Genomic DNA, 14,342 nt, shown 5'->3' with positions numbered 1-14,342 from the left:
AGGAAAAACTAAAAAGAAAAAGAAAAAAAGAAATCTACTTCAAGTTTAAGTTGCAAAGTTAGAACTAAAACACTTTTTTTTTTTTCTTACACCTGTTGCATTGAAAAAAAAAGTTTTTGAATATGTTGGTGTATAATGCTGTAAAATCTGTCAATTTCTCTCAGTGGTCAACGCAAATTAATATGATCTATTTAGCTATAAAATGATAAATGAAACATGAATACAGATGCGTTTTTATTCATTTAGCAGCAAGCTCACTTTAATTGGCATCTGACATTTGTCATCAAACATAACGGGGAAAAACTGTGAAAAGCATTAGTTGTGTATTTAAAATATTGAGATGTATGACTCCATTTTCTGGCAATATTTTTTTGTTGTTGTTGATGTATTTAAATGATTTAGTCTTTATCTTAACTGTGATATAAATTAATAACTTTGCTTGATCTAATATTTAATACTGCAAACTCTATCTGCAGTTGTCTGCTTTCCTACACTGCTACCCAGCTGTGCTCCAAAACACCTGTGCTTATCAACACTAGAAACCACAGGAAAAACTAAAAAGAAAAAGAAAAAAAGAAATCTACTTCAAGTTTAAGTTGCAAAGTTAGAACTAAAACACTTTTTTTTTTTCTTACACCTGTTGCATTGAAAAAAAAAGTTTTTGAATATGTTGGTGTATAATGCTGTAAAATCTGTCAATTTCTCTCAGTGGTCAACGCAAATTAATATGATCTATTTAGCTATAAAATGATAAATGAAACATGAATACAGATGCGTTTTTATTCATTTAGCAGCAAGCTCACTTTAATTGGCATCTGACATTTGTCATCAAACATAACGGGGAAAAACTGTGAAAAGCATTAGTTGTGTATTTGAACATGGACAGCCGTTCAATACAAAAACCCTTTTAAGTGAGTTTCCAGTTTAAACTAATAAATCACTGTATGCATTAATATTACAAATCATTTGGCAGACAATAACATTATACGGTTTTAGATTTCTCATTTGTTCTAAATCTCCTTGCCTTGAAGTGAATTTGGCAGATTATGATCTAGATATCTTAAACTTATTTCATGGCCAATTGATCAGTCACATATATAGTCTACAGGGCAGTGAGATACTAAATAGTGTAACTAATACATCCATTTTCAGTAATGCCTTACTAGTTTAATCGAACAAGAAGCCAGTTATCACAGTTTACGGACACGGTTTAACAAGAAAGGCATGATACATGACTCTTGTATTCATCAGCATCCGATTGGAGTAGAGAATCGGTGCAAGCACAGTGGAATTAAACACAGATTTGGGCAGGAACTGAGAATTGCATTGCAGTGTCTTATAACAGCAGGCTGAAATCCAAGGTATCGATACTAGCGACAGGCTCTTTCCAGTAGTTGAAGGCGGAGTACTTCAACAGCTCCAAATCATCTTCCTCCTCCTGTCCCAGGGGTTTTTGGGAGCTCTTGGTCGACTTTGCTTGCTTGGACTTGGGTGTAGAAATGCCAAGGTCTTCCAGCTCTGACAGGTCCAGTGATGGGATGGGCTGCCTCCAAAACAGGAAGGAGTCAAACTGGGTGCTGCTTGTGTCTAACATTTCGATCTGCGCATTAAAAAGAGATTAAAAGATCAGCACTGCACTGCTGCCAAGCAAATATTCATTTGGATTCATAAATTACATAATAAAGACTAACTTGTTTGTTGTTTCAAAGAATACATTGCATGGCTTGCTATTTAAAAACCTGTTTACTATTTCCCTCAGGGAGCTCCTGACTTCCCCATGAGCTATTTTCAGTGAAACTTGAGCAATTTACATCTGTTAAACAACTTTCATATACAGGCCAAAGGCTAAAATCTAACAAAATTATAATAAACTAATATTATACTGTACTATAATTTTTTTTATTTAAAAATTCAATTCAAAAAATCATTAAGTTATGCTAATTAACTGTAAGCAATTTAAATGTAAAAACAACTTTAATATGCATGTCAAAGCAGAAATGATCATTATGATAATTATAAAAGAAGAAATAATAAAACAGTGGCAACAACAAACTAAAATATCATGTTCAGGAATCGTCTGTGTGACTGTGTCTGCACTTTAGGCATCTAATTATATTAATATATCATAACTAGATGGAAGATTTAAGATCTTACATGTGCAAGATTTAAGACCTTACAATAAAATTGCATGTGCAAATAGCTTTCATATGCATGCCAAATGAGAAATATATTGTAAAACCATATATAAAAACGATGATTAAAATCATTAAGTTATGCTAATTAACTGTAAGCAATTTAAATGTAAAAACAACTTTAATATGCATGTCCAAGCAGAAATGATCATTATGATAATTATAAAAGAAGAAATAATAAAACAGTGGCAACAACAAACTAAAATATCATGTTCAGGAATCGTCTGTGTGACTGTGTCTGCACTTTAGGCATCTAATTATATTAATATATCATAACTAGATGGAAGATTTAAGATCTTACATGTGCAAGATTTAAGACCTTACAATAAAATTACATGTGCAAATAGCTTTCATATGCATGCCAAATGAGAAATATATTGTAAAACCATATATAAAAACTTGTTATCAGTATGATTATTATAAAATAAGGAAAAATAAAAATGTTGTGGCAACAAAAATCTTAGATGTCATATTCAAGAATTATCTAGCTATATGAGTGTCTGCATATTAAGCATCTAATTATATTAATATTATAATTAGATGCAGCATGTGCAAATAGCTTTCATATGCATGTCAAATGAGAAATATATTGTAAAACCATATATAAAAACTTGTTATCAGTATGATTATTATAAAATAAGAAAAAAAAAAATGTTGTGGCAACAAAAATCTTAGATGTCATATTCAAGAATTATCTAGCTATATGATAGTGTCTGCATATTAAGCATCTAATTATATTAATATTATAATTAGATGCAAGATTTAAGATCTTACAGATGCAAGATTTATGACCTTAAAATAAAATATATTGTGTATATGTTGTACTACTAGGCTATACAAATAACTTATCATTATGCCTATTATTAAAGTAGTAATAATAAAAAATGATTCACAATAAAATAAATATGTTCAAGAATATGCGATATGATGGTGTCCACACTTCTGCCATCTAATCATATTAATATATTATAATTAGATGCAAGATTTAAGACCTTACAGGAATAAGAACAAAGTAGCATTATCTTTTCATTAGAAAGAAGATATATCATTTGGAAGCTGCAATTTAAAAACATATGAAACCTTTAAAACGCCAATGATTATCATGAAGCCGCTCTAATTAATTGAGCTGCACGTTCATGTCGCGTCGTGGGGTGATTTAGCTCTGGCCACACAAAGCAGCGGCGGTGTACGCCCAAATTTCACAGACAATCGGTGGATGAGGTCCTTAAAGGACCATCAGGAATAGCCTGCATGTTTTTTTGCAGCATCTCACATGCACATCTATTAAAAGACAGGCTCTCGCAGCCCCAAAAATAGTGATAGCGCATCTCATGACAAAGCATTTCAGAGATGCTTCAGTTCAGTGAGCAACTAACCTTAAATAGGCCTCAAGCAAAAACAATGAGGTCATATTAATTCATTAGTCTGGACATAATGCCTATGTGATGGAACACCAAAATCACTTGAAATGCTTTATATGAACAGGATTAAAACAGAAATATTGCTCAGCAAAATTAACAATTGAAAGAACATACCCCTTAGTATGTGATCAGATCGGCTCTCTGTGAATTACAAGCTGGGTTGTAGTAATTCGGATTTGAAGAAGAACAGAAGATGCACCCTGCTTAGTCTCAATCTTCTCGCCGGCTGCTCAGCATGAACCAACCGCACCCAACAGCACTAGTGGAAGATTTGCATTCGCCCCGCCCACCTTCTGGGGCGATTGAGAGGGACCAGTGACAGGTGCATAATTAGCGTCAAGTGGGCGTGGCTAATCGATTGTTCTAATGAAATAGTGAAATTTAGTAACTGTATTAATGGGTGTTTGTTAGTAGTTTTGTGGTGTCTTTTTACAATCTCTGGTACCCATTTGCATCTGTTTACGACCCCTTCTTCTGTTTTGCAAGTGGAGTCGTCTATTGTGTGTGAGATGTGAGTGCTGTGTGTTGATTGGCTGAGTTCAGCGTCCATCAGGTCGATTGACCCTTCTCTCCACTGACTGGATTTCCTGCACGCAAAATCGAAATGTATTGAGAATTTCAGTAGAATAAAATGCTCAGCTTTAGTGTGTGAATATTTATTTTAATTTAGTGAATACCAGGGGCCAGTTGCATAAACAGCCACTATGTTAAGACTGTGTCTTAAGAACTAGTTTGACCAACTAGTAGCTAGTCAAGAGGTAATCAGACTTACTTTTTGGATTCAAATTAGACCATTCTACCTTTTTATAACTTTTTATAATTAGATGACTAACTTTTTAAGACTAGTCTAAGTGGTTTATGCAACCGGCCCCAGGACTATTGCGGCTGGGGAGATTTCTAAGTACATAACACAAATCAAAGACAGTTGCATAAACTTAGCCACCATCTTAAGACTGTGTCTTAAAAATGTGTTTGACCAACTAGCAGTTGCCAAAGGGTAATCAGTCTTACTTTTCCAATACAAATAAGACCAATCTACCTTTTCATAACTGAATTAAAAAAAAGCTACGACCAGTCTTGAAGAAAAACAATTAGTTGACTAACTTTTTAAGACTAGTCTAAACCGTTTATGCAACCGGCCCCAGAGATGCGTGATTAATATTAAAATCACGTTAGATATTTACAGGAATATAAAGAAGCTTTTAGATAAGTAGTGTGCAAAAAGATAACACACTGCTATTCAGTATCATCCCTGTTGTGAATATATAGAATATTCAATACTGTATTATAGGCCTATTTTGACAATAATAATAATAATAATAATAAGTTGGTACATGAAATGACTGACTTGCATGAAAAGGACTCATTCAAACACATGAGACAAAAATAAATGATTTACACTAGATTTGAGCAAATTCATTACATTTACATTTACATTTAGTCATTTAGCAGACACTTTTATCCAAAGCGACTTACAAATGAGGACAATAGAAGCAGTCAAAACTAACAAAAGAGCAACAATATATAAGTGCAAATGACAAGTCTCGGTTAGCCTAACACAGTACACTTAGTCAATCCTGTTTAACAGGTAAAGTTAAAAGAAAGAAAGAAAGAAAGAAAGAAAGAAAGAAAGAAAGAAAGAAATAAAGAAAGAAAGAAAGAAAGAAAGAAAGAAAATTCTCTTCTGTCATTATTTTTGTGGAACACAAAAGGACATGTTTGGCAGAATGTTTGGAACTGACACCATTCCTCATTCAATGCATAATTTTGCCCATACAGTGAATGTAAATAAAGCTGTCACTTTTCTTATCTTTTTTTTTTTGTATTCTACTATAGAAAGAAAGTCGTATTGGTTGGAAATATTAGGGTAACTAACTGATGACAGATATTCTATTCTATTCTATTCTGTTCTATTCTAGAGTTGCCATCTTCAGTGCAGCTCGAACCTGCACTTCCATCCTCCAACCACGAGATGCCACTAGATACCTGGTAATAATTCATATCCCATACGTCTTAAAATATCAAAACATTTTACAGCAGCAATTTTGCCAGTATGACTTAACAAAACACTTAGCTAAATAGAGAAAATACCGCTGAGTGATAAAGAGTATATATTAGCTTCCGACGTGACGTCACTGTTTACAAACACAGGCACCGGAAGTGAGACACAGGCAAAAACAAGATTACGTGTCGCGCGCTGTGTCAGCCGTACGGAGAGACAGCAAAACCTGTAGATTTCAGCCAGACACCTCCACTGGACTACTGTGTTTTACAGTGTATGTTTTAGGGGCAAAGAAGAACGTTTTTAAAGACTGCAGAAAGGTCGCTATGGTAAGTTTCTGCTGCTCTTAATGCAGGGTGAACGGCTATACTCTTATCAAGATTGTAAATACACACTAGTGTGTTTATGAACTCACATACTGTACTGAGTAGAAGAGAAGTTGTCTTTTGCAAATAAACTGGCAAATAAATACCTTATTGCTTTAAAAGGACACAATCCTTGTGTTGACAGTTAACTTATTAACAACCTCATCTGCAGTGTTAATTGTATAAATTGGGAACAATTGCTCGTTTGCACTTTTACTAAGTGAATCTTGTCTACATTTCTTTCTGTTTGTTCCAGAGTTTGTGAAATTCACAATATGAGATCAGAAAACGTTCTTAACCTCCAGAGTGTCACCCTTCAGTGATCAGGTGAAAACTAACCCTAAGGGTCTTTAAACATAGGCTATGTAAATATTATGTTTTGTCAAACAAACTATTGTAACTCTAAGGCTCATATTTTTATGTCTACTTAAGTGTTGCACGGTAATGCATTCTGGTTTGTACATGTAGAGTTTGTAAATGCTGACATGCTTTGTGTGCGTCCACAGAAAGCCTCCCCTGTGACTCAGCTGTTCCCAGAATTAGGCCATTCAAAAACAACAGGACTAGGCTGAGGTGTGCCACTTTAACAGTTTCTTCCTTTGCATACTAGTGATGGATGTGGCATGAAAGCAAGAAAGTAAAGACTAAGTAAAAAAAAAACCCAGTAGTATGAAGTAAGCAAAAATAACATTTTGGGGAAAAGCAAAAAAAAAACAATTTTTTATTTGATCAGCAATTGAAGATTTAAAAAATCATATTTGCTTTCAACCCAACTTTAATTGGCTCTGTTAATTATAAGCACACAATCTCACCTGTAAGGTCATGGCAGATTCTTGCTCAGACACCGTTGATGGTGAGATTATAGGCGTTTCCGAGGGACAGCAGTTAAAAACAACCAAAAATGAGGACTTTGATGCTGCTAGACCACACGACAAGGAAATCGGCCAAAAAGAGGGTGACACCAATACTGAGCAATCCTCCGGGAGCATTTCTCACCTTATGAAAGATGGCCTCACAACATGCAAAGAACCTCCGACAACCACAGCGTCTCTTGAAGATGATGCTAATGCAGCTCAGTCCTTGACCAGTAAAAGCCAAGACAAAACCGATGAATCTGAGATCCTCAATAGCCAATCTTACACGCCCAGCCAATCAGAGGTGACGCCTACTTTCTCCATGGCCAGCCTGGAGTTCTCCGAGGAGACTAATGGGATTCCTCCTGATCGAGCTTTGATATCGTCCAAATCTGCTCAGGATGGCAACCAAGTCCCCTCTCAGGAGAGCGGAGGGGCCTGTGCGGGGGCTGCGAGGGCATCAGAGCCTAGCATGCCGGCATATTATTTTGTCAAGTGGATTACCTGGAAAGAGAAGAAGACGGCCATTATCACACAGAGCGAGAACGGACCCTGCCCCCTGATTGCCATCATGAACATCCTGTTGTTGCGGTGGAAGGTAAGCCATTTAGCATTACCTGCTCGTCATAGTCGAGCTGTTGAGTACAAATACATGGAGCAAAGCAAGTACATTATGTGTGGTGTTTGATAAGGCAAGCATCACTTATACTGTTCGAACACTGTTTGTTTTACTGATGTGAAAGTTACTTTGAATTTTGCAAGTCATCTGACATGATTTTCGCCTGGTGAACAATAACTGGACCAAAATGCTAAAAAAAATGTAGTCCATCTGTGTTGCATCGACTAAAATCAGTGATTTAATATAATATGTGACCCTTGACCACAAAACCAGTCTTGAGTCGCATGGGTATATTTGTAGCAATTGCCAAAAATATATTGTATGTGTTAAAATTATCGATTTTTTTTTTTTCTTTTCGAAATTCGAATTTATCGGGGGAAAAAAGTGTTGTGAAATAGAAGAAAAGATGTAGACGAGGGTGTGCCGTGACTAAAAGCAGAAGTATTTGTTTGTGATTTTCATGTTCATGTACTTCAGATCATTATATGCATGTAAAATATGAACTGTATGAAGTCTGTCTATTCTTCAGGTGAAGTTGCCGGCTCAGACGGAAGTGGTCACCACTGAAGAGCTGATGGCTCACCTTGGTAGGATGTTTTAGAGCACTGGACATGCAGTTTCTGTTTTACAAATCAAATTACATTAAAACACAAAGTGCACACAGCACATCCACCGTGGTAATGGACTGTAATACGTTAAGGAGCTCTAGTGATGCACCGCAGTAAACTTTATGGTTGGAAACAGATGGCTGATGTGACTTGAGAGGGAGGGGGTGTGGTTACTGTGTGAAAACATTTGTGTTTCAGTACCATTAATGGCACCCCAATCACGCAATATGTACCATTAAGTCTCTGCTCTTTGTGTAAGTAGTCATTTAGAAGACGCTTTTAGGTTAAGTGCCTCGCTCAAAGACACAATGGTAATACTTTCTGACCCCTCGATGGGTTTGAATCCTTACTAGTCCAGATGATTAAAGTAAGTTCACCCAAAAATGAAAATGAAAAATGTACTGAAAATGTACTCACCCTTTGGCCATCTAAAACATTTGTTGGAGAAGTTTAGTATTACATCACTTGCTCACCAATAGATCCTCTGCAGTGAATGGGTGCCGTCAGAATGAGTCCAAACAGCTGATAAAAACTGTAATCGTTGATCAGTAACAGTTGATCAATTAATGTCTTATGTCTTTAAATCTGAAAGTGCACCGTGTATAAAGTTATTGTCTCTCAAAAGAAAGAGTCGACTCTGAATCATTGAAACGAGGCGTTTTTAAAACGAATCCCAAGCTGTTTCATGTTGACGAGGTCAACATGAAACATTAGCATATTGCCCGCCCACTTGTCGGTCTTTTCGCGTTGGTATGAATGAAAATGCAAATTCATTCTTTGCCACTAGGTGCAGCTTTTGGAGCGATAAAAATAGCGGTTTCCCCAGTAACGCTGTACACAAAGCAGCACTGCGCTCACAAACGCTGCTTTATCACTGGCATGATGAAATGGAAATGAGACCAATCAGACCAATCACCGCAGATTAGCGTCACGCAAAGGAGGTGTTTGGAAAAATTATTCGTTGAGCTAATTGTTTGGGAGTCGTTGAGCAAGTAAGGTAAAAATAAATGCATATTATAAGATAATGACAGTGCTTTTTTAATTTTTATATACCTTGCATACATGTCAACCTGTTGTTGGGGACTCCCAAAACCAAAATATGAACCTTTCATTGCCCATAATAGGGGCACTTTAATGATGGATTTGTTTATTACAAACATGCAGCTTTTTGCTTTACTGGAGTTGTGTGGATTATTGTGATGTTTTTATCACCTGTTTGGACTCTCATTCTGACGGCACCCATCCACTGCAAAGGATCCATTGGTGAGCAAGTGATGTAATGCTAGATTTCTCTACATCTGTTACATCTCATGAAGAAACAAACTCACCTAGATCTTGAATGGCCTAAGTAGATTTTCAGCAAATGTTCATGTTTGGGTGAACTATTCCTTTAACTACCACTCTTGATCAGCTATGGGTGTAGGTTTTCTTTTACAGTGTCCCTAAAATGTATTTGGAAACGTTTGCACATTGAAGTCACACACATGAATGTCATTGCATTGCATTAAATAACAAAATTCAAACTGTAAAAAAAAAAATCTTTTAATCTTTAAATTCCTATTAACCAACTGGTGTCACTAGCATAGTATTTATATTTACGTACTTACATTTCTCTAATACAATGATATTTTAAGTGTGGCTTAAGTGTCCAAATATTTTTTGGAGCCACTGTATATCACCGCTTATTAGGCCATAGCTAGAAAGATAAATGTGTTAGGTTGCTGAGTGATGGGGAGATAAACAAGAAGTGCTTTCACAAACAATACAAATATGTTTGACATGAAAAGGTGACACTTCTCAAATCACACAACCTTTGACCGAAAGCTGAAGCGTTTTTGAAATGCTTAAGCCCAACTGTTTCTCGTTCTAGGTGAATGTGTGCTGTCCATCAAACCGCGGGAGAAAGCAGAAGGCATGGAGCTCAATTTCCAGCAGGTAAATCGTAGTATGGGAGAACCATTGTAACAGACTCAGCTCTGCACATGTCTAGTGAATATAATTAACATGTTAAGCAGCTGGGCAGCGCTGGAAACCTCAGAACCAAAAGACATATACAATCAGATATTGTGAATGAGGTCTTCAATCTGTGAATGAAGGCTTGTGATCCCTTCATTAGCAATTCCAACAATTACAACGTGTGTTTGTGGTTATAGATGCACAAATGAAAGCCTCCTTTTGTTCATGTGCCTTTGCTGTTCCTTTTTGCTCACGACTGAAAATTAAATGGATTCGATTCGAAGCTTATGCAAGATAATGCTAATGTTCTCATATTTAGTTTAATCTTTTTTCAATTCATATTTTTTATAATATAGATGAAAATAATAAATGAAAAATGTATGCATGATTTCTTTTAGAATATTTCAGATTATCATTTATTATTTATACAGTCTGCTATTGGCTTGTCTTGAGAATTGCAAACAAAAATAATCAAGTTTAAAAAAAAAATAATTATTAATATGTTTATTCAGAAAGGTTGCCATTAATTTGTCAAAAGTGACAGCAAAGGCATTTATATCGCTACAAAAAAAATTCAATTTCAGATAAAAACTTTTTAACATTAATAATAAGAAGATGAAATGTTTCTTGAGCACCAAATCAGCAAATTAGAATAATTTCTGAAGGATGCTGACCCTAAACGTTTGAACTGTAATTAATAAAAAATTTTAATGCAATTTTGTGATTTCAACTTAATAGCTTAGCTATGAGCAGTCAGCATGTTTTGTGGTAAATATTACTCATACTATCTTCCACTTAATCCAAATATCTCAATATAGCAGATGCTGAGGCCAATAACAAATTAGCCTGTATGCATTTGTGTATATTTTTGTCTCAGAAGATTGTTTTTAATTGCATTTCTCATTCCCTTCACAGAACATGAGTGACGCGATGGCTGTGCTGCCAAAGTTGTCCACAGGCCTCGACGTTAATGTGCGTTTTACAGGTGTGTCGGATTTTGAGTACACTCCTGAGTGCATCGTCTTTGATCTGCTTGACATTCTGCTCTACCACGGCTGGCTTGTCGACCCACAGGTACGTCAGCAGAAAAATGATATAACGTGTGAATTCTGTGTATCCAAACAACAATACAAGTGCTCCATTCTTCTTCAGAGTCCTGAGGTGGTGTCTGCAGTGGGCAAACTCAGCTACAACCAACTGGTGGAGAAGATCATAGATTTCAAGCACTCGACAGATAGCAGTCAAGTCAGTGAAGGTACAGTTAATGTTATTTCTTATACACGAATGGCTCAGATATTCTATATCACAGGTGTGTGGACTCCTCAGTATTGTATTAATGGCTGATGGTAAATCTTAATGTCTGTTTGTTGACAGGTTTGATAGCAGAGCAATTCTTGGAGTCCACAGCAACCCAGCTGTCGTATCACGGCCTGTGTGAGCTCAACACGACAGCCAAGGAGGGAGAACTGTCTGTATTTTTCAGGAACAACCACTTCAGCACTATGATAAAGCACAAGGTGTTTAGCAGCCTTCCCACACTAATACTCTCCATAGTAGCTAAGCTGATTACAACAACCCCAGCGACGTCAAGCCACTTTAAACCCACCACCACCACCAAAAAATATATAAAAAATTTGGGGCTGATTTTTATAGCAAAAATTTGTTTTTTGAGCCCAAGTTAAACATTCAGCTTGAGTAAATGCATTTTGCTCACTTTAATGCAGATTTTGCTATTATAAACCTATAAAGTTGTAAGTTAAGGCAAGATACTACAGGCAAAAACGCTTTTCATAAAGCAATGTTTCTGACTATATACAAAGAAAACATCCAAAATACACCACTTTATTGCGCTTTATCTATTTGCATCTCTTTAAAGATTTCTGAAAATGCTTTTTCTTTCCTGCACTGAGCCAAAAATCTCCACTTTGTTGCACTTGCACCAAAATGACAGCTTTTTACAGAGGTTTATCAATGTATAATTGACCTGATTTTAAAAGTGTATTCCTCAAAAAACAGTGAAAATTAGTTTTTCTGGCTGTTTCTGATTTATAGAAAAAATATATCCAGAATCTCCTCTATTAAAAAAATGAAACCACAATCTTCATATTGTTCAGATTTTTGTACTGAAAAAATGTTAAAGTGCAATTAATTAGATAATGCCTAATGTGCAAACATCACATTTCACATGTTGCATAAAAGCAACACATTTCAGGTTGTATGTTAATATGATAATGGTACTTGAACCTCATTGAATTGCTTACTGAGATGCATTTGAAATTCAAATGGCTTTGTCGCTGTTATTTGGTCTGCTGACCAGTGATCAGTATGTTCAATGTGTGAATTTGCAGGGTCACCTTTACCTGCTGGTCACAGATCAGGGCTTCCTGCAGGAGGAGAGCGTGGTGTGGGAGAGTCTCCATAATGTGGAGGGGGATGGGAATTTCTGTGACTCAGAATTCAGATTGTGTCACCCTTCCCAGAAACCCTCAGCAGCCAGCCAGCCCTCCACACAACAGCAGCAGCAAATGCAGATCGACCAGGTGATTACGATTTTGCCTGCTTTTTCCTATCATATAGGTGTAAGAGTAACCAATAATATCACAGCCTAACATCCCAATGCAAAACAAATCTACATTCTTACCCAACGATTGTGCAGTTTCACTCAGAAATAGGTCATTTGATGTTAAGTTAAATGCTTTGAGAAAGCTGTTTCATGTTGAAATGTATACCAACATTGGTTTAAGATGGATTCAGTGAATGTTTGGATGTGTTATCCAGGACTATCTGGTGGCGATGTCCCTGCAGCAGCAGCAGGGTGAAGCTCCTGGTCCCTTGAGTGATCTTGAGCTGGCCAGACAGCTGCAGCAGGAGGAGTACCAGCAGCCACAAACACAACAGCACCAGGCCCAGCCCTCAGCAGGACAGGTACTTCCTGTCTTTCCTTCAGGAGGAAACGCTTGTGCATGAAACTTCAGGGAAGCATTCTTTGAGATTAAATTGGCTTTATTCATGAAACTCTGAGTAAATCATTTAGAAACTGTTGTATTCAATACAGTGCAGCGATTTACAAAAGAGTAGATTTATACACATTTGTTTTACTCGTTTCAAAGGACGTTCCTGTTCAGCATCGTGATTCTTCAGAAATCATTCTAATATTAGTTCTCAAGAAGCATTTCTCATTATCAGTGTTGAAAAGAGTGCTGCTTAATATTTATTTAGAAAAATAGAAATAGATTAAATAGAATTTATTTGTAACATTGTCTTTACTGTTGCTTTTGGTCATTTTAATGCATTCTTGCTGAAAAAAAAAAAAAAAGGTAGTGTAGTTCACCCAAAAATGAAAATTCTGTCGTCATTTACTCACCCTCATGTCGTTACAAACCTGTTATGATTCTTTCTGATATTTTGAAGAATTTTCTATGAGCTGTGTCTGTGATGATGTGGTAGGGAAGCTTGTTTCTGCAATGGGAGTTAAAAAAAATTATAATAATTCAGACTTTTTCTTTCACGATTCGGTTGAAATACAGAATTTTTCCAGCAACTTAAGTGCAGCGTTTTTTGTGCAGTCATCAAAATAATTTTGCACACATACACAGTTTAGTGTTATCATAAGCACATGCACAATGGGCTCCAAAATCTGAGAGCTTTTGTGAAAATGCAAACCTGATGATCATAAATAAAAGAGCATATGTGCTTTAATTGAAGATGGAACATCTGGCTGGCTGTACAAAGAGACACATGATCAATGTCACATTTATGCACATTTGGATTCAGAGAATTAAAGAGTCACTGTCTTTTTATTTCATAATTTAACTTCAAAAATAATTTTTCCAGATTTAAAGGGCGTCAAATGCGTCAAAGTCTCTGATTTTATTCAGACAAGGAATTTTCATAAGCATGCAAAAGTTTGGGGTATTTTATTTTTTTTTAAAGAATTTAGGATACATTAAACTAACGAAAAGTGATGGTTTTTATTTTAAATAAATGCTGTTTTTTTATTTTCTATTCATCAAACAATCCTGTAAAAAATGGTCAATAATATTTTAGCAGTTTTTAACATGGATAAAAACAAGAAAAGTTTCTTCATAAGCAAATCAGCATGTTAGAATGATTTCTGAAGGATCATGTGACACTGAAGACTGGAGTAATGATGCTGAAAATTCAGCTTTGACAGGAATAAATGACATTTTATAAAATAGAAAAATATTTTAAATTGTAATCATATTTCACAATATCGCAATTTTAATAAAAAAGGATAAAGATATTAACATTTAAAAAATATTACCAGCCTAAATCTTTTGAACAGGGTGTATTGTTTTTATAAA

The 14,342-nt window shown here is 35.7% G+C and overlaps 2 protein-coding genes across 3 annotated transcripts; one reads left to right on the top strand and one right to left on the bottom strand.

Moving 5' to 3' along the window:
* Positions 1 to 766: 766 nt before the first annotated feature.
* mllt11 (MLLT11 transcription factor 7 cofactor) lies at positions 767 to 3,911 on the bottom strand. 2 transcript variants are annotated; one of them, XM_016277978.1, is made up of 2 exons: positions 3,728 to 3,911; positions 767 to 1,600 (listed from the first exon to the last, which is right to left on the bottom strand). In XM_016277978.1, exon 2 carries the CDS (start codon positions 1,592 to 1,594, stop codon positions 1,337 to 1,339), a length of 258 nt encoding a protein of 85 aa, XP_016133464.1. In that variant the 5' UTR covers positions 1,595 to 1,600; positions 3,728 to 3,911; the 3' UTR covers positions 767 to 1,336. The 2 variants fall into 2 exon arrangements, with proteins under 2 accessions (XP_016133464.1, XP_016133463.1); XM_016277977.1 differs by lacking the exon at positions 3,728 to 3,911 and adding an exon at positions 3,273 to 3,335.
* Positions 3,912 to 5,760: 1,849 nt separating this feature from the next.
* Positions 5,761 to 13,006, top strand: LOC107589430 (protein FAM63A-like). Its single transcript, XM_016277874.1, has 10 exons — positions 5,761 to 5,944; positions 6,239 to 6,307; positions 6,487 to 7,432; positions 7,983 to 8,040; positions 9,932 to 9,996; positions 10,933 to 11,091; positions 11,170 to 11,272; positions 11,392 to 11,534; positions 12,366 to 12,557; positions 12,796 to 13,006. The coding sequence occupies exons 3-10, from the start codon at positions 6,803 to 6,805 to the stop codon at positions 12,982 to 12,984; spliced, it is 1,539 nt and encodes a 512-aa protein (XP_016133360.1). The 5' UTR covers positions 5,761 to 5,944; positions 6,239 to 6,307; positions 6,487 to 6,802; the 3' UTR covers positions 12,985 to 13,006.
* Positions 13,007 to 14,342: the final 1,336 nt, after the last annotated feature.

This window comes from Sinocyclocheilus grahami, unplaced genomic scaffold, assembly GCF_001515645.1.
Source record: "Sinocyclocheilus grahami isolate Dianchi unplaced genomic scaffold, SAMN03320097.WGS_v1.1 scaffold116.1, whole genome shotgun sequence".
Classification (NCBI taxonomy): Eukaryota; Metazoa; Chordata; class Actinopteri; order Cypriniformes; family Cyprinidae; genus Sinocyclocheilus; species Sinocyclocheilus grahami.
This window is presented reverse-complemented; position numbering and strand designations above follow the sequence as displayed.

Bases quoted from the DNA above. Each gene is read 5' to 3' on its own strand.
- LOC107589430 (XM_016277874.1), top strand. From the start codon at position 6,803: ATGGCAGATTCTTGCTCAGACACCGTTGATGGTGAGATTATAGGCGTT. The intron at 9,997-10,932 runs GTAAATCGTAGT...TTCCCTTCACAG, and splicing joins TGGAGCTCAATTTCCAGCAG to AACATGAGTGACGCGATGGC. The intron at 11,273-11,391 runs GTACAGTTAATG...GTTTGTTGACAG, and splicing joins TAGCAGTCAAGTCAGTGAAG to GTTTGATAGCAGAGCAATTC.
- mllt11 (XM_016277977.1), bottom strand. From the start codon at position 3,296: ATGATAATCATTGGCGTTTTAAAG. The intron at 1,601-3,272 runs GTTTCATATGTT...TTTAATGCGCAG, and splicing joins TAATCATTGGCGTTTTAAAG to ATCGAAATGTTAGACACAAG.